This window comes from Tyto alba, unplaced genomic scaffold, assembly GCF_018691265.1.
Source record: "Tyto alba isolate M040663 unplaced genomic scaffold, T.alba_DEE_v4.0 Super-Scaffold_20000042, whole genome shotgun sequence".
NCBI lineage: Eukaryota > Metazoa > Chordata > Aves > Strigiformes > Tytonidae > Tyto > Tyto alba.
Window position 1 is genome coordinate 5,994,917 of NW_024881293.1, and position 23,576 is coordinate 6,018,492.

Genomic DNA, 23,576 nt, shown 5'->3' on the forward strand with positions numbered 1-23,576 from the left:
TAACATCAGAAGCCCTTGTGTGATTACCAGCCGTAGCCAGGCGGCTGTTGCCAGGGGATCAGCCTGTGTTTGGAGGCTGGAGGCTTCCTGGCCCTCCCAGGCAGGCACAACGGAATCTCAATATACATAAAGCAGAAGCAGGCTGGGTTTCTGAGCCTCCACTTGCTGTTGTGAATCCACCGTTCTTCAGTCAATGAAATAAAGCAGTCTGTACTCCTCCAGAGTGCAAACCTGATCTATCGTGGGACGGTTTGGTTCTTTAGAATCTGTTTATGTCCTGACTAGAAGTCAAGTGCAAGTTCTTCGAACTGAAGGCAGGGCAGGGAGCAGTTAAAGCTCTGCTGAAGTATTCAGAAACTGCTGAGCAAAGGTTAGATTTTCCATTACTTTTTGTTAGCTTAAGATATGGTTTTAGTCCCTGAAAGAAGGGGCTAAAAGGCAAGAATGTGGTTGTACAGAATGCCTCTCTAATCTCTGTGAAGATACGGTACAGAGTGATTTATCAGTAAGATGCTGAAGCCATTTTGTGTCATCTAATGACAGCAGTGCTGACCTACAAGCTAAATAGCTATTTGCATCTATATTATGATATTTGGAATGAATGTTCCAGGCCCTTACTCCAAACATGACTTGGAAAATCCTCAAAGCCTCCTCTCTGAGATCTCATCAGATCCCCCAAACTGGGCAACCTGCTGTCATCAGATATACTTTTGTAAAACCACTGAACTGTTTTTTAGAGTTGTTGCAGAACAACTGCCTCTCCAGACAAACAAGATGATGTTTAAAATGTTGTTCTTTGATATAAAAGGCTTTCCATAAATTCTGGATATAGCAGCACCATCTCTTTATTCTCACTAGCGATCACTGTGTTAGTACCTGTTACTAAGAAGGTGCTAGAGAGACGTATGTCATATTAAACCGACAGACATAAGGAGGAGGCTTTTCCCTTACTGCAGATTTTTTTTCTACTGTTTTAAAATCCTTTTACTTTCCCAGGAGAGTGTGTAAAATAACTTCTGTAAAACTTAGTATCTGGATGCAAAGGCACACACAAGCTGTGAGGCCACTGAGTGCATTAATTCCTCATAAGCAGTTATTTGCTCAGTTTGAGTCCTTCAGCTTCACAGACAAGTGACATGTAAGTGCTCAATAACTCGAGAAGAGAAACTTCTGAAAAGCTTTTATCCTAAAATAAAGCTATAGAAAGAGGCTGGGATAAGAAACAAGCAAATAGTAGAACACCAGCAGAGTAGAAGAGCTGCTTTTGCCCGAGAGGAAGATTTCTGCTTTTGGTGTTCAACACCACAGCCGGACAACTGAAAGAGTTCCATAAAACTAAGTGACTCCTCAGCATGATGAGGATTCCTTCACACGTGCTTTTCAATTGCATGCTTGAGCCTTGTTCCTTTCCTGACTTTTGACTTTAGAGTGCAGGAGAAGGCACTGCCAAGATTCCTTCCTGCAATTGGACTAGCAAATGCAAACCTACCTGAACATAAACCACCACTTACAACTCCTGCTCCCCACTTCGCGTGTTCCCTCTTCCTCTACAGCTCCACCCAGAGCAGCCTTTGCTCCATGCACTGTGCTGGAGTCATGACCTTAACCTAAGTCTAACAAATCCCCACTTTAAAAGCCCGTGTCAGTCCTTTCCCTGTCAGTCTGCCTCCCAGTCTGAGGGTGGGTGTTGTTAGAGGAACAGCTTTTTATTTTCCCTGTCACTCTCCGGGGGATCTTAAAGCTTCATCTTATGGCCTGGCAAAAGCCCTCTGCCAGACTGTTTTGGGTGGCAGCTGCTGTGTATTATGCCAACCCCCACTCCTTACCTTCCACTGGAGTCTGAAAGAATCCTTTTCCCCCTAATTCCCCTTGTGGCTTTGCCAGACTGAGGTTTAGAGAGAGGCAGGTGCCCTGAGGTTCCACAACACCTGCCTTTCTCTAAACCTCAGATTTTTTTGGAGACAGCTTCTTTTTTCTTTAAGATGTCATGTCATGGGAAACTATGGGGCCTCCAACTGAAAATAAAACTCCATTTGAGCAAATAGAGCTGAACAGGCAGTCTTTGACTGTACTATAAAATGAGAATTCCAGTCCCACCCAGGTGCAGTTATGCAATTATTACTCAAACTTGCAGATAGGGGAACTGGCACTGTAAGGCTTTGTAGCGTGGCCATAAACACAATGAATCAGTGACACTGACACGCTTGTCTACCCACTCCCACAAAACACTTTGGGGGATGACAGTCTTTAACAAGAAATATGCTTTAAATATATCTACCTGCAGAGTTTGTAGATCAATATTATAATTTAGTTTATTGCATTTTATCTTCCTATATAAGAATATTTACAGTAACGAGCACTTTTGCATTTGTCCTGCTTACAAACTTTAAACTACACAGTATGTATGCTCCATTTATTTGGTGTTCTTAGACTATTTGTTACTTTAGCTTGCAAGTAAAGGTAGCAAATATGTATTTCCCTTTCTCATTCTAGCTGATGTTTCAGTTGCCCTAGGCTTTCTAAGGTAAGCATCCTATCTACAAAATGGTTGCAGCCTTGGCTCAGAATAAGTTCTTTTTTACAACTGACTATTCCAAGCATGAAACTTGCTAAAAATATTTTGCCGACCCTATGTCCAACAACTATCTGGGATTACGGTTTCTGTCTCCAGACAGAATTATGTCATTTGTTGTTTTCATATCCATTGCAAAGACAAAAAATGAGTTTCAGCTTTCAAGCTTCTTGAAAGGAAGCCTGTCTCTTATCCCAAAGCTGAATAACTGGAGCCTGAAGATGCCATAGGCAAAGAATACCAGATATATCTGAAAACAACTCTTGGTCACTGCTTCATTGTGAGGAGCAGACTTAGGAAAAGCACCCAGTTACTCACAGCAAATTTACAAGGCAACCCAAGACCTACACTGAGTGCTATCAATGGGAAGGAAGTAGAAAGAGCACAAAGATTAGATCCAAAAGCACTCAGATCCCCAGCACAGTCACCAACAAGCTTATCACTAGACCACCTATAAGAAGCTGTAGATGGAAACCAGACCCAATGTATTCCCAGCTAAACAATTAAGTCAAAATAAAGATTCTGAAGAAAAAATGCAGAAGATGGTGAAAAATGGCACCTACAATCAATGGAGCAAAGGATGACAAAGAGAAAAATACACCTTACTGACTTTCCCAGGCCACTCATGACTCTGGCAAAGTGGCTGACGATGATCTTTCCTTTTGCAGACTAGGCTGAGATGGCCTTTGTGCCAATCAAGAGGCAAAAGAACACCAAATCCATGGCGCAAGGAAGTAACCAACATCAGGCTGGATCCTTATCGGCTGACAAAGGTGAATCTTGTATCCTTGTTTTTAGCTATTAAGTGTGGCGCTCTGCATTGGCAGTAAAAAATATATTAACATGTTTCAAATGAAAATCTTTTAAATACAAAGATAATTGTTAGGGCAATGCTTGTCTTTAGAAAGATGTTTAGAATTTTTAGGTTTCTTAAATGAAAATTTCAGCTAGATTTAAATTCTGGATTCTAGGGAAATCAGTCAGCTACTGTTCTGTTTAAACCTTCCTTTACGTGGAAAAAAGGAAGTTCTGTCTTCTAAGCTCTGCCTTTTTTTTTTTTCTTTTGGTAGCAAATGACACAAAGCAGACTGCATCTCCCTGCCAGTGTGTTTATCCCTGTGTGCACTGAAAGCAGAGCTGAGATGAGATAGGAGCTGCTTATACAGACACTGCCAACACACAATTCCCAAAGAAATTAATGAGCCGAATTCAAAATTGTCTCAAGCAATGTAATTTACTGGCTGCACCCGGTGTGAAGACAATCTCTGTGTGGACTCTCTGGAAGGGAATCATACTGTTTAATTTCATGCTGCTGGTTTATGTGACAAGTCAGAAGATTGTTTCCCCAAGGGCTCTCCCCCCTCCCCACCATAAATACTTGTTGGACAGCGAGAGGCTCTTTCACAGGACAACGTAGAACTGAGTTCAGATGCACAAACTCAGCCTCTGAAATACCCGCTCCTCTCTGCTGATTAGTTGTGCAAGCCAAGCCACCCTGCCTGTTCTTTCCTAAGAGCACAAGTCCCAACAAGCATCTAATCCCACCTCTGATAAACAAGCGAAAAGGCCCTTGCCTGAAATTTATGCCATGAGGCAACAGGAATAACCCCCTGCATCCCTCTTTCTCTTTAATAATTAGCCATCTAAAGATGCAAAACACACAAACAAACGAAGGCTAAGAGGACTCATGCTTAATTGATACATGTCAAAAGATTTGATGAAATTAAGGTTCATCTTGAATACTGGGAGATTCCATAATTAGACAGAAAAGATGATAAAAGGCTCCCACCCCCTGGGTCTCTGTATAAAGATCAGAGAGGGAGAGACAAGTACGTGTTCAGACTAATGGAAGAATACCTTACCAGCACTTCAATCATTGCAGGATATTTCATGTGTCCATGTCTCAGGATAAATGGGGCTGTTTAAAATTGGGTAATTTTTTAGCAATCCAGGCAAGGAGGGAGATGATAAAAGAGCCAAAAGCTCTCGCAGGAGGTATGAATGAGCAATTAAATGTTAAAAATAGATAAATAAATATTTACATTCCCATATCAAAGAGTAACAAGAACAGCACAATAACATGCTGTGTGAAGAGAGAGATCAGCCTCCCTGGTGGAAGATACCGGTAGCTGGAGGGGTGGTACCACTTTGTGGTACAACTTTTTCATAAAATACATCTGGTCTAGGAAACAGTTGAGCTGTACTACTTTCCTGCATGCTTTTTAATTTGCCTGACGCTTATGCATAATGCATTAACCCTGTCTTTGAGCTACTTTCAAACAGTTTGTTCCAAAAATTTGACTGAGTCATTAATGACAGTCTCTTCTAGAGGAAGACAGAATATGTTACGTTTTCACCTGGTCTAGTGCAGTGATGGCAGAATGAGATTGTGAGCAAAGAGCCAGGCACCGATCTCTGCTGGAGACTCTTCCCAGTGCCACTGTCCCCCCGTCGTCCAGCGAGCAAGCCAGGTCTCACCTCCACAGAACCAGTAACGGGCAGCTTGATATTCACCCTGGAAAAAGCTCCTTTCAGTTGGTTACAAGACATAGCTGAGGCAGTGTTTTCCACCATGGACGTTGTGCCCTGGCTTGTTTGAACGGGTTGTTCAGTATGTTCTTTCGGTTTGTTTTGGTTTTAATTTAAGGAGGAAATTTAAGGCAGGAATCCAGGGATTCGCACTGATAATGCTGCAGTTTGTAACAGTGCCGAGGCTTTTACTGCCTTCGGTGTCAAGTACTGCATGAGGCAGAAATTTAAAGCAAGTCCCACCTCAAAGGGTTTGCAGCCTACTTCCTTTATTCCGAAGCAAACGGAACCAGGTGTGGGACCCTGCTGGGAAATCCAGTAACTGTGGGCACAAAGTTCACTGGGACTGCACCTGTGCTCGTAGATGAAGGGCAACAAAGACATAAAGCAAGTGCTTGTAAAATATGAGAGATAACAATGTCCAATACCTTTGCTCCACTTAAGTCAAGGGAGTTCTGGCATTGCGATAGAAGTTTTTACTCATGTGGTCACAGAATGTGCTATAATAAATAATGACAAAAGAACAGTCCAAAGAGTAGGTAACTCCAGTCTTGTCACCTGCTTGCTTCCTGCTTCCTCCTTCCCTGCCACCACCTAATTCCAGTGGGAACAGAACTAGGACAGGGTGGACTTTTTCTTCTATTCACAGGCTTCACTGTTCTCAAAGGTTTTGTGCATAGCCAAGTTGAAGAGAAACCAGAGGCGTACTTTCTCAACCCCTGGAAGTAGTAAGCCTTTGTTTTCCATAGGACTGGAGCCAGTGATTTGGGTATCAGTATCCCAAATGCCAGTTACAGAAGTAGTCACAAGCTGTTCTGGAAGCAAGTGCCAGACTCGCAATTCCTATAAGTTACCAACCCAGAAATGAGACCATGAACAGAACTTTCTTGCTAAGACCAAGCTCATGGATGATAAAGCCAGCACTTTTTTGAGGCTGATGACATCACTACATCAGAAACCACTTCTGAAAATGTGTAGTTTGCCCTTCTGAAGTCCTTTACCAGCAACCATAATCAAAATAAAATTTTCCATTTATTCATATCCAAATATGATTCAAGTTCCAAACTGATTATGTCCGTCGTCTAATTTATGTACTGTAATGATCTGCCTTAAGAACATTTGATCAATGTGAAGATTAACCAGATGATAGAAATTCCTCACATACTGTATATTTTTTTCCAACAGTACCACAGCATATGACCATCTACTTTTATCAGACAAGACCCTGAACAAGTTTTGCTACTTCAGTTAAAACAAATACATTGTAAAGCACAATATTGGACCTCTGGGCCTGTACCTCTGTCAGGGTGAGATGCAACTTGAGTTGCTTTGAAGCACCAGAGAATTGTCTGTACTGTATGAAAAACATCAGAGACCTGAAATATGGACAAAGCATGGTGGCAGTGGACAAAAATCATGGAGTGTCATTTTACCTTGCAAAAGAAAAGCTTTTGCTATGTATTATACAGGGAAACCTCTTGACAGATGAAGATCTGGGAGTGATGTTTTCAGTTTAGTTTATCATTCCTAGAAGGCCAAGAAGTTAAAGTTCTTCACAACTACTAATGCTACGTACAAGCTCTGACATTGTCCTCTACAAATAACCCAGCAGCACTTACTGGTTAGGCAGATCCCATTAACTTTGTACTGAAAAAGAATTATTATCCCTTACAAATTCACCAGCTTTTGAGCCCTGGGGTCTGAGAATAAGTAACAGAACCATTGCAAGCCTGACATGATTAGTTACCAATTTGAAGCAGGATGTTTCCCATTTCCACCCCTTCAGTCATCATCACCCCAGTTTACAGGTGCCATTCCACTTTGTGGCTGCCTCTCAGGGGGACCTCGGAGCTGTCACGCCCTGGGCTTGTCAAAATTCCTACAGGCTTTAACAGTTGAAGGAAATTCTGCTTCAGCGTATAGTGTATGGCAAACTCTTTTTAGGAGGCTCTTCCTGCCCTTCTCCCTTTGTATCTCCACACCTCTCTGGACCTTGCAGTCTTTTAGACTCTCCTCTATGTAATATACTAGCTGGAATGATTTGTACTCAGCTGAGGGCAGAATGGAGAACACCTAGACAAGATATCTGAAAAAGTCCTGTGAAGCAGAGGCCTGCCAAGTAAGAGAGTGCCATTTAGCACTGACAGACTAATGCTGACTGGAATGTTCCCTTTTACTACATATTTTATTATATTTCCTCTGTTTTTCCACTTAATATATCTGCCACCAGGTTACATTAGCAATAATTTCTGAATTGTTTTAAGACAATGCCCCTAGTGATGGCTATGAAACCAATTGAAGCAGTCCCTTACCTTAGAGTATTTTCTCTGCAATAGCTGTCTTTCTAGATGTGGATTTTATGGAGAAGATCCCAGATCATCTGAAGTTTCTCAGTTTCCAATTTTGCAGGTACTTCTACCAACTCTGAAACGGAGCTTGACAAAGCCAAGTCTAATGAGAATAGAACACAGGGTAAGGCATGCCCTCAAGAAAAACAGCCAGAAGAAGAGATACCAAAGGTACCAATGGGACCAGGACCATATTTTTATATCAGTGGATCTAATGGAGCTAGGCTGTAAGTAGGTCCTCTCAGCAGACTCATATGAACAGTAGTGTGGCCATATATGAAGTCATGCAATGTTATCCATTATCCATTGTCCAAAAATAATTTTCCTCTGATTTGCTGTCTTTTTGGAGTGGTACACCTGGGGAACTGTTTAAAGATAAATCAAATAGAAAGTATCCACTGGAAGGCCACCAGTGGTAAAGTAGCTAACTATCTTTGCAAAGAGATTAAGTACTTCTATTTATTTATATGACATTTTCACTGTTGAGGCTGTTCAGAAATCACTTAGCTACACCATGTAGCAAATCTGCTAGCATCATCACTAGAGCTAGGAACCACTGTTGCTGACCAACATTCTGTTGTGCTAAATGTAAAAGAATTGAAAAATAAGAAGAGATTTCTGCCCAAGAAAGATTGTCAGATCAGAAGTTCCATTCATTCCTTTCTAAATTCCTTCCAGCATGTTGGCATTCTTCTCTAGATCTTGTCACCAGCAAACACCACAGAATCTCTGCTGGAAACAGCACTTTCCTTCCTATGTTTCCATAGGTTTTTCTACAAAGAGCTTTTTCTATTGCTACTTGTTATCTCTCCCTAAACTCCTCAGTGGAGAGGCTCCTTATTAAGACTGGACCATGAACATTTCTATTCCATGGGTACCAGCTGCATCCTAATTGGCAAAACCCTGCTGAAATGGTACAAGTTCTCATTAGAGCTGTTGAATCATAATGTTCTTAGCATCTTCAGTTATTCCTCCCACCCTCACAAGTTCAGACCAGCAGGTCCACTAGCAGCCATTCTAATTAATGCTTCCCACCTTATCCCCCACCCAGGGGCTTCTGGGCATGTTAGGTCAGGCTCCCAGACAAAATTACTAGGAGTTCAAGGGATATGAGCTAAGTATTTGTTAATAGAAAGGAGGCTACTTTTCACTTTTGTTTTCCTTCTGCAGTGTGAGCATCTATTGCCAGAGCAGAGGCTGGCAGCGTATCTATGACAACAGAAGAGAGGATTATGCACTGAAATGGTGTGAAATCAAGTGCAGAGAGACCTATTACCATTTCAAAGAAGGTAGAGGTGCCTGTCGGCCTTGAGTGGGAGAGGGTGGTGGGAAAAACTTGAGAATGCTGGACTTGTGACTCCCAGGGCAGAGGAGGTCACCTGGGGGTAGGAGAAACAGGTAACCTCAGCTTCTTGGCAGATCTCAGAGGGGACATCAGAGCTGGGTTGCCATGGTGATTAAAGAAAGGGTTTTAGACAAGAAAGCAGCTTTGGGGGAAAAGATACCATTGAAATGAACTACGTATAGTGAAATGAGCAGTACAGAGATTCAAACAGAAACTGTCACAATCACTGTCGAAATGCGGTCCTCCCTCTTTGGATTTGAGCAGGGGCTGCAATAGTCCTGTGACAGAGGAACAGCACGGAGACTGCTCTGGCACCTCGAGAGCCTGGGCCTCGTGTAGGGAGGGTGCCTTGAATTCAGAGATGCTCCCTGCCGTGGAGGTGGGGAGAGGAGAAAAGGAAGGAGGGATGCACTCGCAGAGAGAAGTAATAAGCTCAAGATGGGTCACCCCACACATTCCAGGCCCAGCTGTCTCTACTTAGGGAGAACAGAGTCACTAAAAGCCAAACTACTCTACTATATTAGCGAACAACTTTTTGAACTGCCCTCTATCCTTCGTCTCATCAGTGCATCCTGACTCCACAGGGTCCAGACAGCTCTCCCACCAGAAAAGCATAAAATCAAGGACCCCCCAGCAGTGCCTCTGGCTGGCACCCTCTGAGCAGTACTTTGGATAACAAACACAAAGCTCCTTAAGCACAACCCCTGGGGCAATTTTTTTACTTCTGGGAGCTGGTCAAGACCTGTGCCCTGGCAAGCCTGAGCATCAGAGCTGCAGGCTTTCCTGGGGCAGAGGGAGAGTGTTATCCCTTCCCTACCAGTCCACGTACAGCAGCCGCCTTTCCCCCTCCTGCCAGCTCTGATGGCAATGTGGTGGCTGTTTGTCAGGCTGCACCACTACAGCAGCTGGCCAGACTTACGGCAGTGCAGATAAGTTGTGTTTCAGTGCAATTCTGCAGCAGGAACAGTGTGACGGCAGTGGCACCTTTGGAGTGAGCAAGGGACACACTATTCCACGAAGCCCCATCAGGTCAGTGTGTTCCACTATGAGCTGGGACAGAAATACATTTACAGCAAGCGTTTTCACTGCTCTGTGAATTGTCACAAGTTGGTAAAAGTCAACAGTGACAAAGTCAGCTTCATCCTCCAGATTCTGCTGCATGGGACAATGACGACAAGCTTTTATTTTTCCTCATACAGGTGAACAGCTTCTCTACCAGATTCCCAACAATGGAGTCCTCACCAATAAGATAGAGCTTTTATGCTGCCTGAGAGAGCAAGAGCGGATGATGAAAAAGACCAGTAGGAGCTCTAATTCCAAGTAAGAACTCACCTCTTTGAACCAGAAACATGCCAGCAGAAAGTGAGAGCACACAGACAAAGGATAGAGAGTGTATGTACAGGATATAAAGTATATGGGGTTTTATTTCTTTCTTATCTTCCAGAAAAAACACTTTTTTTCCAGAAGTACGTACATTAGAGACAGAATTTCTTCTTTCTTTATGTCTGGAGTTGTAGTAGTACCAGGTCCCCAAAAGACCCCTGCTTGGGGTACATCGTCCTACTGGAATGGCCACAATTTCTTGTGCTTTACACACTGTAAATATAAGAGAAGCTTATTGCCATTTCTGCTCCTCTATTTTTGACCTACCAAAAAAACAAATGGCAATCTTGTGCCATGGTTACCTGCAGCCATCTCAAATAGTTTTCAAAACAATTGAGCATATGGAGAATGTTTTAAGGCTAACATATATTCTTGAAAGCTTATGGAATGAGGTAGCTCAGGAAAAACATACAACAAAGGCACAACTGTTCACAAGCAGGAAAAAAAGCCATTTCTTAAGTTTCTACTTGCAACCATCCTTTCTGAAAGTAACAGAGGAGTGAATGTGTTGGATAGGGTTTTCAACTAGTATTTGATTCTCCCACAGGTTACTGAAGATGGAAGAATTCTTCCCAGAATCTTTTCGCCTGGATTTAGAAGATGAGAGAAATGCCTTTTTTGAGCTTTTCAAGGGTGAATTTTCTTAATCTTGGTGGCAATCAATATAAATAGCTATGTGGTCCTCTGAAATATTCATAAAAGTATACACAGTAATAATAAATGATATGTATGTGCATGTGTATGCATATACATACACACATGTTCAAGTGAGCTGTTTTCAGAGCCCACATCAGTGTTTCACACTAAAACAGACTCATTCTCTCTGCAGAAGAACAGATTTGGATTTGCAAACCGAGTTGTTCTAACCAAGGTCGAGGAATTTTCCTGCTGAAAAATCCAGGTGCTGTCAACACCCTTCATGCCAAGCTCCGCAGCACTGAGGAACACCTACTCAATAAGAGGGTGCCACACAAGGCTCCCCAGGCAAGAATTGTGCAAAGGTAGAGATTGAAGCCTGGGAATTGATGTGTGAGTAGTGTGCTTGATTAAGCACACTGGCCTCAGAGAGTTGAATTGTTCCATAGGTATTTAATGTGCTTACACCACATTTCATCAACATGTGAGATTTCATTTTGTGGGAGAGAAGTTATTTCTCTGGTCAGTCTGTCTTGCATCTAGACTTCAGTCATTTCAAGGTAGATCTTTGTCATCAGAAAGATTTGAGTTTACCTTTGTCTGGAAATTTAAGAAAGACTTCAAAAGACGAGATACTACAGTTCTGTCCATGAGTTCTATACATAAAGCCTTGTGCAAAGCAATTTGAATTAGATATTATCCCAAGCTAGCATTTTAAAAATTGTACAGCTGCAATATCTGTTCCATGCAATCTAATAAAGCCTCCCAAATATCTTCTTAACTTTATCTCAGTGCTGCAAAAGTCTAGGCCTCAATCAATAAGCAGAGGCTATCAATCACTAAAATATTGGGTTGGGGTCATTTTATTTTTTTATTCCTTGCATAAATAAAGGATCTGTGCAGGCTGCTCTTTGTAGAGTATATACCCTCTCAGCCATTGCTGGAACACTTTGTAGAGGAGCAGAAAACAGAAAAAGGAAGGGAAAAATAAGGCAGCAGAATTCATGAGAACAGTTCCTGCTACTGGACATTACTTGCTTACTGTTACACAACTCAATTTCCCTTTGCCTCAGTGACCCTTCCTCAACTGGGGAATGCATTACAATTAAATCACTTCAGTCCTTTGAGATGAGTGAATAAAACTTTCAAAGAGAAATGCAAAAAAGATGTTTTCATTATTTATCCTAGGAGCTGCAGTTCCCAGATGCCTTTGATGCTGCCTTCAGCGTGCACAGCTGGGCATACAGGGCACTCCGAACTTCACGGTGCCCATACATGCATGACTGCCTGGCATTGTCATGACATGCCAGCAATGGCAAAGTGATACACTCCTGACAATGCTGTAGTATTGACATGGCAAAAGCACATTTTGCCATGTAGTGATCACTGCACGTCCTGGCAAAGTGGTGATACCAATTCCCCGCACTGACCCTGTGCCACTTTCCTGAAATTCTGCCATCATGGCTTGGCATCTTTCTATTGCAAGAGAACACAGCACACGGGAACCTTTTCAAGAGCTTCCCTAGCCAAAACAAGCAGTATTCTCTGCTTGCATTCATCCAAACATGTCTTTCCATAATAAAGGAATGGTTGGCTTCATTGGAAAGGGTAAAAGAGATCTGTAAAATGATAAACTGGAATGATGATCTTACAGGATTTCTGAAATAGGCTGGACTGTGTTTATGCAGCAGCCAATATATGGAGCAAAGCAACGACTGCCTGACAAGATCAGACCAAGGGTCCTAGACCCATACATGGTCTTTGACGTGGACAGGCAGCAGTGCCAGGGGAAAAAGCGGTTGGACCCTATCTTAGATCCCATCCTGATTTCTAATAATGAGGAATGGTTTATGCTCTGAAGAGCGAAACTTCATATTTCTTTGAAAACCGTTGATGGCATTCATTGTTTTAACAGCATATCCTTGTTATTTATGTAGACATCCAGCAAACTTTGATGATAAAGGGGAAACAATTCCCAGATTACATCATTCTGGCAATAAAAGCAATGGTGCTGTGTGAAGGGCTCTTTGTGTTCAAACATAAACTTTGTATATTCTCCAGTAAATATTAGTAAATCTTTAATTACCTCCCGCTCCCGAGATTCAACACAGCTTCTATTCTTGCAAGCTGTTCTTGCATTTCTATCCTCTCCCGCAAGCGCCCTCTGCTGCCACTCACCTTAAAATCAGTGTTGAAAAGGGGACAAAGAGATTAATTCTGTGGTGGGAAATGAACTGGCTGTGGGGTTTTGTGGGAGCTTTGAATTGCCGTGTATTATGGATGCCTGTTGGTGACACGTGTTGAAATACTGCTCTCACAGGTATATTCACCAGCCTCTGCTCCTGGAAGGGAAGAAGTTTGATGTCCGGTCTTACCTCTTCATTGCCTGCACAGCACCATACGTGTTATTTTTTGCCCAGGGTTACGTCAGGTTGGCTTGTGTCAATTATGATGCCGCTTCTGATGATCTGACAGTTCATCTGACCAATCAGGTAAACTAAGGTCACTTAGTTCAGAAGGAGGGGAGGGTGTGGTTGACAGAGGTGGGAAGCAAAAAAGGCTTTTGAAAGGCTAAAATCAAATGCCTCATGCATGCAGAATCCCTGCACGCAGGAAATGGCCTTGGGCTTATGGTCAGGCATGGCAGCAAGGCTGAACAGAAGCAGCACCAGATCAAGTTCCCTTCTCTGCCATGGACCAGCTCCCTACTTAACCTGACAATCTCTCTCCCTGGACCACTTTTTTCTCCCATTATTCTCTCATGTATCCCCAGACCATAAGCTTCTTAGGGCAAGAAGCCTTTGATTGCAGCCACCTAGCACAAAGGAGCCTTAATCTTGAGTAAGGATTTTGCTGATCCTGTTGTGCTTAAATACAATAATCATAATGATGTAAGATGTAGATGTGTTCTTCAAGAGCCATCGTTCTTAAATCTCCATCTTTGCTTGTTTTGCTTCTCAAATGAGGGCTATAACAGAATGAGACTCTTCTGGCCTGTGCCCCCATATATCTCTTGTCATACAAAATAGAATCCTTCCTTGCTCAGATCTACCTGAGCTTTTTACTTCAAATGAGGTTTTTCAGTAGCTAGAACTGGCTCTGATGAAAGAAAACTTTAAAAATCAGAAGGAAGAAAACAGTTCATTTTTAAAGCCTTTCTCCCAGTGTCATGCTGTGTTCTGAGAACTAGCAAAATACACATTAGAGAGGCATCAGACAAGCCCACTTCAGTTGGAGTTTTACGGTTCCTGTAGAAGTGCAGCTCAGGACAGCAGATTATAGCTGCTTCCTGCAATATATATTATTATCAGTATGCCACTTGTTTTCCTGGAATAGTCTGTTTGCTCAGCTAGAGAGCTATCCACACGGGAATTCAGGTGCCTGGGTAGGATCCCATGGAACAAGTGATATTAAACAAAGGACAGGTGTTTATTAGCAGAACATAAATTATCTGGTCTCCTGCTGTGAGGAGGGAAACAAAATTTATAGGAGTGGCTGGTAATAGGCCAGACTTTCAAATTACAGTTGATTCTGCTCTCATGCCCTTGCTACCTTTCCATCCCACCTGGAATCAGCCATTTTTTAACTCTGTTTCCAAAAGACAAGAGGCAGAAGAGCCAGCATGAGAAGCTTTGCAAGCTCACAGTAACCGTCCCACAGAGGGACTTGCAGCCAAGCCCAGCTGTTCCACAGGGGGAAAGGGGACTTGCCTTTGAACAACGTATACCCCATTATTCATAAACTCTAGCTGACACAGGGATTAATGAGACAGTGGGAGAGAGAAGCTCCCACTTTGGTTTCTCCTGGGGGTACACCCATACATCTCCCCCAGATGTACTCTCCTCTAGGAGAGTGTTAGGCAGACTGTGGAACCAGATTTAGTCTGAAGAATATTATAACTATGTCTTGAAAGCACATCTCCCTGTCTGCCAGCCACTGGTCCAGACATATCATACCTGCACAGAGAAAACACTGCTTTGGCAGTGACCCTGGGTAATTGTCTCTACGGTGTCCGTGTGGGTCAGGCACACTTCTGCCTGCGGCAGTGTTGTACAACGAGAGCCAGGACACTGGCTCGGGTTTAGCTCTGCCAGCGAGGGGCTCCATTCCCTCCACCTCTATAACCTGACCCGGAGGTTCTTCCCAACTCCAGATGCCTGGAACAATGCAGGGTAGTTGGATGTCTGCCACGCAAGCTGGTTCCCAGTGACTCCTCACTGCCAGACATCTAATCCTCCCTTTGCTCTGCTCCCCCACCTTCAGTACGTGCAGAAGAAGAACTCCCTGTACAGCCAGGTGAAAGAGGAGACAGTCTGGCGGATGGAGGACTTCAACAGCTACGTTAATGAGAAGTTCAGAAAAACCAACGGCCTCCCCAAAGACTGGGTTTTCACTGTGTTTACTGTAAGTGCAAGCAAGTGTATGGTGTGCTGGTCTGCCTAATTAGGGTGACAGGAATAGGGAGAAAACCTGTCAGTTCACTGGAGTCCCCAAGGAAATACATACACTGAGTGAGAAGGTATTGATGGTCCCCATGGTAACCGTTTATCTGCAGATGCTAAACACAGAGGTGAAGACACAGAGAGTTTAATTTTAATAAAATGAGGAAAAAGCTGAGGAAGAGAGTGTGAATGTAAATGCTAGCTATGAAAATGTAATTATGGTCTTCACATTCCTATCCCAATGCTGTGGTCCTGCATTAAAAAATAAAATACGCATTGGAGAGCTCTCCAGCCTGACAGGTCTTAGCCTGAAAAGGGACCATACTTTCAGTGGTCTCTTTTCTTTCTGACTTGGTCTCACCATTCACTTTCTGCCTCATTTTGCCACATGAAAATCATATCAGGGCCTTAGATCTTCTCTTATCAAGAAGGAGAGATAAGAAGACAACTGGCTTGATTTCTTACCATCTTCCTGTCTCACTGAGGAAACAAAGTGAAGAAATTATCTTTCCTGTCTCACCGAGGAATCAAAGTGAAGAAATGAGACCCTGAGACTTCATTTCATCAGCCTGAGTCTAATGATGCATTAGTTCTCTACATGACTTGCTGGGGTGAAAATGAAAAGGGCAGAGGACACAGCTTTCTGAGGTTAATTTTAGAAATGCTGTAGTTTAAAGCCAAATACAAAGAAAATTAGAAAGCTAAAAACTTTGTTAAAATAGGTTTCTGTTTTGAAAAACAGCTCAAAAGCAAATCTAGTTGAATTTGCCAAGTTTCTCAGGGGATCAGAAACTTTTCAGCCAACTTTATGTTATCTATCTTCCTGCAGAAATTCCCCACTGTGCATTTCAACTGCAAATTGAGTGAAATTTCGCATCACCTACTGTACGTTGCTGTAACTCAGCAGGCTTCTTTAAAACACTATGTCCAGCACAGTTGTGAGGGGGTTGTGAGTCATCACTGCCAGAAATGGCTGTGTTCAGCTCACATCTAGGTGCCTCCATAGGAGTAAATGAAAGAACACTGCTAGAAATTCTGCAGACAGATCATTCTGAGTAAGGGCCGAGATTCCTTCATGCGCCACTGGAGCTGTCTGGAGAACCAAGTTCAGGAAGGGGTTTCCATCAGCTCAAAGTAGACAGACATAAGGTCTGCAAAATGCAACACCCTTCCAAGTCTAGAGAGGAGCTCCACGGGAGGCAGGGGAAGGAAAAATGTCCCTAAACCAAGAGGACACCTCTGACTTACAGTGACTCCTATGCCTTTGGCATTCACAATGATCAGTTACCACCGTTCCCTGTCTTTTGTTTCAGAAAAGGATGCAGCAGATCATGTTGCAGTGCTTCCTGGCAGCCAAGCACAAACTGGATCGCAAACTGGGCTACTTTGATCTCATCGGCTGTGATTTCTTAATTGATGAAAACTTTAAGGTATGAATAAAATAGCACCAAATACTAAGTATGATATTGGCCAGATTTCTAATGCCAGTGTGGTTGACACAGGCTCTGGTGCTGGGAGATAAATTCAGTCAGTCAGCTATGAAGTGCAGGATTAATTTTTTTCTCCAATTCCATTGTATAGCACCAAGACATGGCACCTATACTGCCTGCATGTTTACTGCACAGAGAAACCCTGGCATTAACAGCTCAGGATGGGAAGACAAGTACTTCCTGAAGGTGGAACTATCCTGTGCAGAATTTTCACAAGGAAAGGAGTTCACAGTGAAAAGTATGGGATGTTAATGCCCACTCAGTTTTTAATTTCTCCAGAAACCAAACATGTCAGATGATCAGCCAGCATAAATCAGTGTGTAATGCCCCTAACACCACATGAAGTACGCTGATTTACACTAGCTGAGTATCCATCAAAGGCGACGAAGAACTCGCCCTCACCATACTGAGGAGTCAGTCATTATCATTTCAGATGTCAGCATCAGTATCTCCGTGTTCACTGTAGGTTCACCATTTAGCAACAGGTCAGTCCACCGAGTCTATAAAATCTGCTAGAATTACAACTCAAACTTGTAAAGAGTGAATGAAACCCAGACAAGAAAAGACAGAAGAAAGAGAAAGGGAAATGTTAAATACAGTGATTGAAGTGCTTTGAATGCAGCACAGTTCTTCAAAACCACCCGGCCTAAACATAACAGAAAGCCATCTGGCCGATTCTGCTGTTGCTAAAGTAGAAAGGAACTCAAACATATTCCAGCAAAGGGCAGTGGGAACAGCAAACCCTACGAAAGAATGGAATTAATGTATGCAGCAGTGGGTAAGGCACCTGAACAATAGACTCCTTTGTACAGGAAGTCAATGGCAAGGGAGAGTAAATGGCAAAGACACAGAAACTGGTGCTTCTCAAATTTCAGTGGGAATTGTCTTTTGCAACGTTGGCATGCAAAGCCCTGGCTGTGTAAACTTCATAGTAGAATAGAAGATCCAGTGTCACTCTTTTGGGGCAATTCCTACTTGACTAGCTAAAAACTTCAGCGTTTAAAGACCATTACATCCCCATGGAATTTACATACGGAGAGATAAACAAAATCTGTTTCTTGACAAGTATTATCTATAAGAATGATGAGGATTTCTGGACACTTAGTGGTATCAGAGTCAGCTGGAACCTGAAACTTCCCTTTGAGAGAGAGTACTGTGGAAATTTAGGTATTTATTTATCATAGGTTTGTCTACGTTTTCCTGCTGCTGCTGGGGAGCAACAAACCTACTGCTTTTCCTGGTGCAGTGCTGGGCCAGGAGACCCCCGCACGCTCCCTGCAGAGGCAGCGTGCAAAGCTGGGCACAGCGCTGGCAGCTTCAGCCCGCAGTGAGCGCTGGTCCGTGCAGCAAACTCCTGATTTTCTGTGGGCTGACATCACAGTTCCTGTCCTTGCCACCTGTAGTACACAATTCTCCCTGTCATCCTATTTCATGACATGTGTGGAACCTGCTTTATGCTGATTTAGCATGGTCTTACATGTTCAGTCCTCATGCCTTTCCCTCCTCCTTATGTGTCTGAGATATAAATGCACCTAGCACCATCCTAATAATTCTTGAAGGCTCTGCAGCATCCCAATTCAGTCTTTGAAAGGTGTTTTTCCTGCCTCAGAGTTCTTAGAAGCATGGACTATGAAAGCAGGGCCTGCTGAGAAACCGCAGCTTTCTGTCAAGCTTTGCATATTCATATGTAAGCTAAGAAAAGAATGAAGTACTTTAAGAGGAGAGGGAGCAAAAGTGACGGATGTGGTTTTGCTGTTGTTGGTTTTTTTCCGAGTGTTTTCTGGAGCTTCCTTGTGCTGCTTTGTAAATGCCTAAATCACTGCACAGCTTAGGACAATGTCATTTAAATGCTCAAGGAACTTGTTTTCAGAAAGCATTGCATCAGCCGTGCAAAAGGGCTTCTCTCCAGAGGTATGCTGGGAAGACAGATGTGTAAATTTTTTATCAGCCATAAAGGGATTCAGCTATTTATCAGTAGGGAACGGAGTGAACAGAGATAAGCCATTTGCCAATTTGTGATAGATGTACCTAAATGAAGATAACACTCAAATCCCTAGCTAAAGCAGGGACAGTTCCTTTCATTTGAATGACATAATTCATTCACCCCAGGAGTATGAGGTACCACGTAGATACTGTAGACTTGGTTGCGCCCACCCCAGGTCACAATGATAAAAAAAATCTGATAAAAGCTTGTTAAGGCTGTGAAAAACAGAACCCCCCTGCCTCAGCCTGTGGTCTCCACTATCGTGGGTCCCTTTCTGGGTTGACAGCATCTGAGTACCTCCCCTTCTAGTGCTTGGTTTGTGACTGTGCATGTGGCTTCAGCTATGTCCGCACAGGACAGGGAACAAGTTATTTTATTCCTATTTCTGACTGATATTTCAGTGCCACTTAAATCCCCAGCCAGAGATTGGGCTCCCTGGACACCAGCTGCTACACAAATGCAGAACAAGACAAGTCCTGTTGTGGAGAGCTTTGGGCTTTGAAGCACGTTACAGCCACACTCTCTAAGAGCAAGTTCTGATGTAGAGAAATGTATAAGTTCCCATTCAGGCTTGGCTACCAATTCACTTGGAGCCCCTGAGAGCAGGGACCGATGCCCTCTGCCCCGCCTGAAACCCCACCAGGATGTTTAGCTTCCACCTGATGAGCTCCAGCAAAGACCCACCCAATTAATTTAATTAAATATTTCAAAATCAGAAACAGAACAAAACTCTGGTTCAACCATGGCTTTTCTGCACACCAAGTAGTCTTACCTCTGCCCATGTCAGCAGGGAAAGGACCCGTAGACAGGTCTTTGTTGTCTGCTAGCCACCACATCAACACATGAGAGCCAAGTCACCATCCAATGCTCCTTTGAAAGACTAAACAGCTGCTATACGGGTGGTGCTACATCAACGAGCCCACAATAGTAATCAAACTAGATGAAAATAAAAAGTATTCAGCAGATGCTAACACTGCATCTAGCACAACACAAAGAACAAGAAAGAAGACCTCGCATCCTGGTGTAACACAGGATCTGGCTGCAGTCGGCATTTTGTTCAAGATCCTATGGACAAGTCTCACTATTTAAAGTTTTTAAACCTACCTGTGATGTCTTGACAGAGCAAGTTTCAGATGTGACAGAACAGGGAGTTGTACTGGCAGGCTGCAGGGAGCAGTAACTTCTTCATCCCTGGGAAACATCCAGAGCAGCACTTCTGGCTAAAGCCACAGGACACTCATTATTGTTCTCATCACTCAAAAATCCTGAAGAAAAAGAATGGTCCATGGTTAGGGAGTAGAGGACAGACATTCTGGAGTTTGGTTTCCTTTCTTTAACAGTGTTTGCTAGGAAATTGTGATCAAGGCACCTGCATGCCAGATGCAGGATGAAGCAGGCATAGAATGAAATTCCCACTAAAGTTATGGATATTTGCACAGACATGGTGAATCTTGGCTTTATTCTCTCTGCTCTTCCTGAAATAGAACAAAGGGCATTTATTAACTTGCTCTGGTTGTTGAGAGGTTAAGAGCATTTAAAAACTCTGAGATGTTCAGACAGTACAATAATGGGGAATGTAGAAGATGAAGAGCATGCTGGATATCGCAGAGAAATTTTTTCCTCCTGTTTATCAGTTTTATTTGTTTTGGAGGAGAGGAAATCAAAACCTAATAAAGACAATTATGAAGGTTCATTGAGTTTGTCTGTCAGCACAAAATCTTATGAACTTTTAAGAGGAAAAAGGACACTTAATGAGAATGTTTGCCAAGAAAAATGTATGTAACTTAGGTGCCCTCTGTTGGCACCTGCAAAGCAGGTTTTTTGAGCAGCTGCTCCAGTTCTCTGGGAAAAAAAAAAAAAAAAAAAAAGAAAGACCTATCTCTGCCCTCACTTACCAGTCTTTTCATTTGTTTAATAAAGTATTTCAAAGATGTAAAAATTATTGTTGTATTTTATTCTCAGAAAAACAAAGTGCCAAATTGAAGGCTATCACGTTGCCAAAATCTACCAGACTCTTAGACTTCATTTCAAAGGTACTAGAAAGCAAACTCATTGTTGCTTCAGAAAAAAAAAAAAAAAAAAATTAAAAGGGAGTAAAATTCTCCTGGGGCTTTTACATGATTAAATATCCTTCCTTACAAAATGTTGAATAGTTCCTACATGTGTTATATACAGGATGCAACACCATATGGTGGAGGCGGGAAGTGAACAGATGAGTTTCTCTCACTATAGGGAAAAGAAATAGTAAACAGAATTACATACAAGTCAATTATTTGGTTTCGCACAGATTTGTAACTGGACCGTCACATTCTGTGGCTTGTAGTTTTGGTATTTCAAAGTGAAATGGAGATGAGACCAGTATAGGTATGTAAAATCAGTGTCTTACATAGCTTCTACCTGAAACTAAAGTTTACCTAGGAAATCAAGGCCAAGGTTCACTCAAAATTTAGTACCATGTTTGTCTAGTTTTGATCCCATGTCCACTTCAAATCAAAATGATTCCTGGATTCCTTATAACTTGATTTCCTGGCATCCAAAAAAACTCAACTATAAACTTTTATGGAAACCGGTATGTTAAGAAACACAGTGCCTTTACGCACCTACAGAGCAAGAGTTAATCTGAAGTGTCAGCTGGAGACACTCAGTCTCAAGTAAGTAAATGTATGCAGAAAGGGATTCTGTTTAATTCTTCCAGTCCTTATGAAACTTCTGTCCTGCCTGCATTCTGTATTACAGGATTTTGTTGGGATTTATTACTACTCCTACCTCTCAAGGTGTTCACTGAGTCAGTAAATGGGCATTGCTCTGACTCTGAGGAGACCCAGCCTAGCTCCTGACTGGCATTCATCTTTCCTAGGTCTGGCTTCTGGAGATGAATGCAAACCCAGCGTTGCATACCAACTGCAAAGTCTTGAGAGACGTCATCCCAGCTGTAGTCTACGAGGGTCTTGGTAAGTGAACGAGTCACAGGGCGGCCAGCAGCAGATAACCGTATCACTCCATTGCTTGACAGAGGAAAGACTCCTGTTTATATCAGTTGTAGGTCCAAAACAAACTTTGAATAAAGATATCTCACTCCTGAGTTAATAAGCAATTTACAAGGCACTGAAAATTCTAATCCATGCAGACCTAGAACAGCTATGGTCTTTTTAGCCATGCACCCATTAGAAAAAAATAAGTGGTTAAAATTGTTTTAGTTATAATTAATTTTAAGAATGTTTTCTTATATATTTATGTACAAAAGGCTAAATCTTCATGCATGTCCCTATAAAATGCATCTGCCATGTTGTTCTGAATGTGCACTAATTTAAGTTTGTTTGAGAAATGTGCCTTACACAGCCACGGCAGTGCTTAAATGCCAGTGTACCTCACTGTAGTTCACAAATATAAGCTGGCTTTTGTGTGAACTACACAAAAACTGAAAAAATGCTTATGTGGTCTGTTATACATCAACTAGAACTGTTTCTGCCTGAAAAAATCTTTCACCCCTGATTTTCTGTGATATCACTGTATATGTAAGGCAAAGTAGTAAAGGGAGAGTCTACGTCTGCATGAAGAGTATTAGCAATAGCCTACTTGCACTTACTTTCATAGATACAGTTACCTTTCTGTGCATATGCATGTTTATTTTGGGGTATACTCATATCCTTTTTTGCACTGTAAGCAGTTTTACAATATTTTTCCTAGCAATTTCATAAAATGCTTCCAGCAGAGCTGAAGCTGGCTGAAGTGAATGCAGGAACAGTGGGGTGGGTTGGTTTTCTTTTTTTTTCAATTGTCTTAATAGTAATAGCCCACAGAGGCCACAGATCACAGGTTCTAAACCATTTCCTCTCCCCATGCCTCATCCTTCCCCCACACAGCTGCTTTGTGCACACACATGACAGCTTGAGTGTATTTTAGCATCAGAGTGTTTAGACCATCTCATAACTGAATCTTCTTTTCCAGATTTGGTTCTCGAGGTTTTCAACAAGCGCCTCAAAGGCCAGAGTATTTTGCCTTTAGAGACACTCTGCCATTTTGTACTTCTCTACCACGAGGATGCTGCGGACCTTGACATGAAACAACCCTTGAAGCTCAGGACTGGCCTGTGTTCAGGCTGGTATCTGCAGCCACACACAGGCAGTACCAGCCACTTTGGTCAGAGCCCTGCCAAAGCGCTGCAGAAGTCTCCCAAGAAGCCTGGTTGCTCTAGAAAAAAAGTTGCCTTGCTCAGAAAGAATTGTTAACAAACTGCCCTAACTATATCACACATGTAGCTCTTTAACCATCATGGAAAAACCCGCTGAACCATTACAGAGCAGGAGGGTTTTCACAAGTTCAGAAGACATAAAAAGAAAATAAAAGTTAACCTTGTATGTGCTGTGCATGTCCAGCTCATTTTCATCTTCACAAACAGGTATCAACCTCAACTGGAAACCCAGTAACTATTTCTATAAGTACTTATTGTTCTGCAGAAAGTAATACTTTAACCAGCCAGCTAGAAATCACAGGAGAGTTACAGAAAGTGAGATAACTGTTACCACGTTAAAACTCATCCCTTTTAAAAATGACATTGATCTGACAGGTGCAATCCAGAAACAGGCCAAACTTTTTACAACGAAAGTCCTTATTCAAAAAGGCAGGGAGAGAAGCTGCAAAGACTAAACCTAAGGCTTAACAGCAGAAATCCCCCAGCTTGTCCCATCATTTGTAGCTGTATGTCCAGCTCCCTCAGTCATTAGATTCTCTGTGCATTGCACATTTAACCTCGTTATATTAAGACTCTCTTTCATTTTTCATTCGGCTGAGGTGACAGCCAAGCAGCAGCACACACTTATCGTATCAGGCCACCATCTTAGCAGGAA

The 23,576-nt window shown here is 42.5% G+C and overlaps 1 protein-coding gene across 1 annotated transcript; it reads left to right on the forward strand.

Annotated features, from left to right (window-relative positions):
- Window positions 1–317: 317 nt before the first annotated feature.
- On the forward strand, window positions 318–22,958 carry TTLL10 (tubulin tyrosine ligase like 10). The gene is made up of 12 exons (XM_009974180.3): window positions 318–370; window positions 3,241–3,354; window positions 7,496–7,676; window positions 8,620–8,738; window positions 9,994–10,114; window positions 10,725–10,810; window positions 11,007–11,178; window positions 13,134–13,305; window positions 15,077–15,217; window positions 16,569–16,685; window positions 21,587–21,680; window positions 22,678–22,958. Exons 2-12 carry the CDS (start codon window positions 3,252–3,254, stop codon window positions 22,956–22,958), a joined length of 1,587 nt encoding a protein of 528 aa, XP_009972482.3. The 5' UTR covers window positions 318–370; window positions 3,241–3,251.
- Window positions 22,959–23,576: the final 618 nt, after the last annotated feature.

Excerpts from the sequence above, each read along its gene's own strand:
- TTLL10 (XM_009974180.3), top strand. The coding sequence starts at position 3,252 with ATGGCCTTTGTGCCAATCAAGAGGCAAAAGAACACCAAATCCATGGCG. Across the intron at positions 8,739-9,993 it reads CTATTACCATTTCAAAGAAG|GTGAACAGCTTCTCTACCAG; the intron begins GTAGAGGTGCCT and ends TTCCTCATACAG. Across the intron at positions 10,115-10,724 it reads AGTAGGAGCTCTAATTCCAA|GTTACTGAAGATGGAAGAAT; the intron begins GTAAGAACTCAC and ends ATTCTCCCACAG.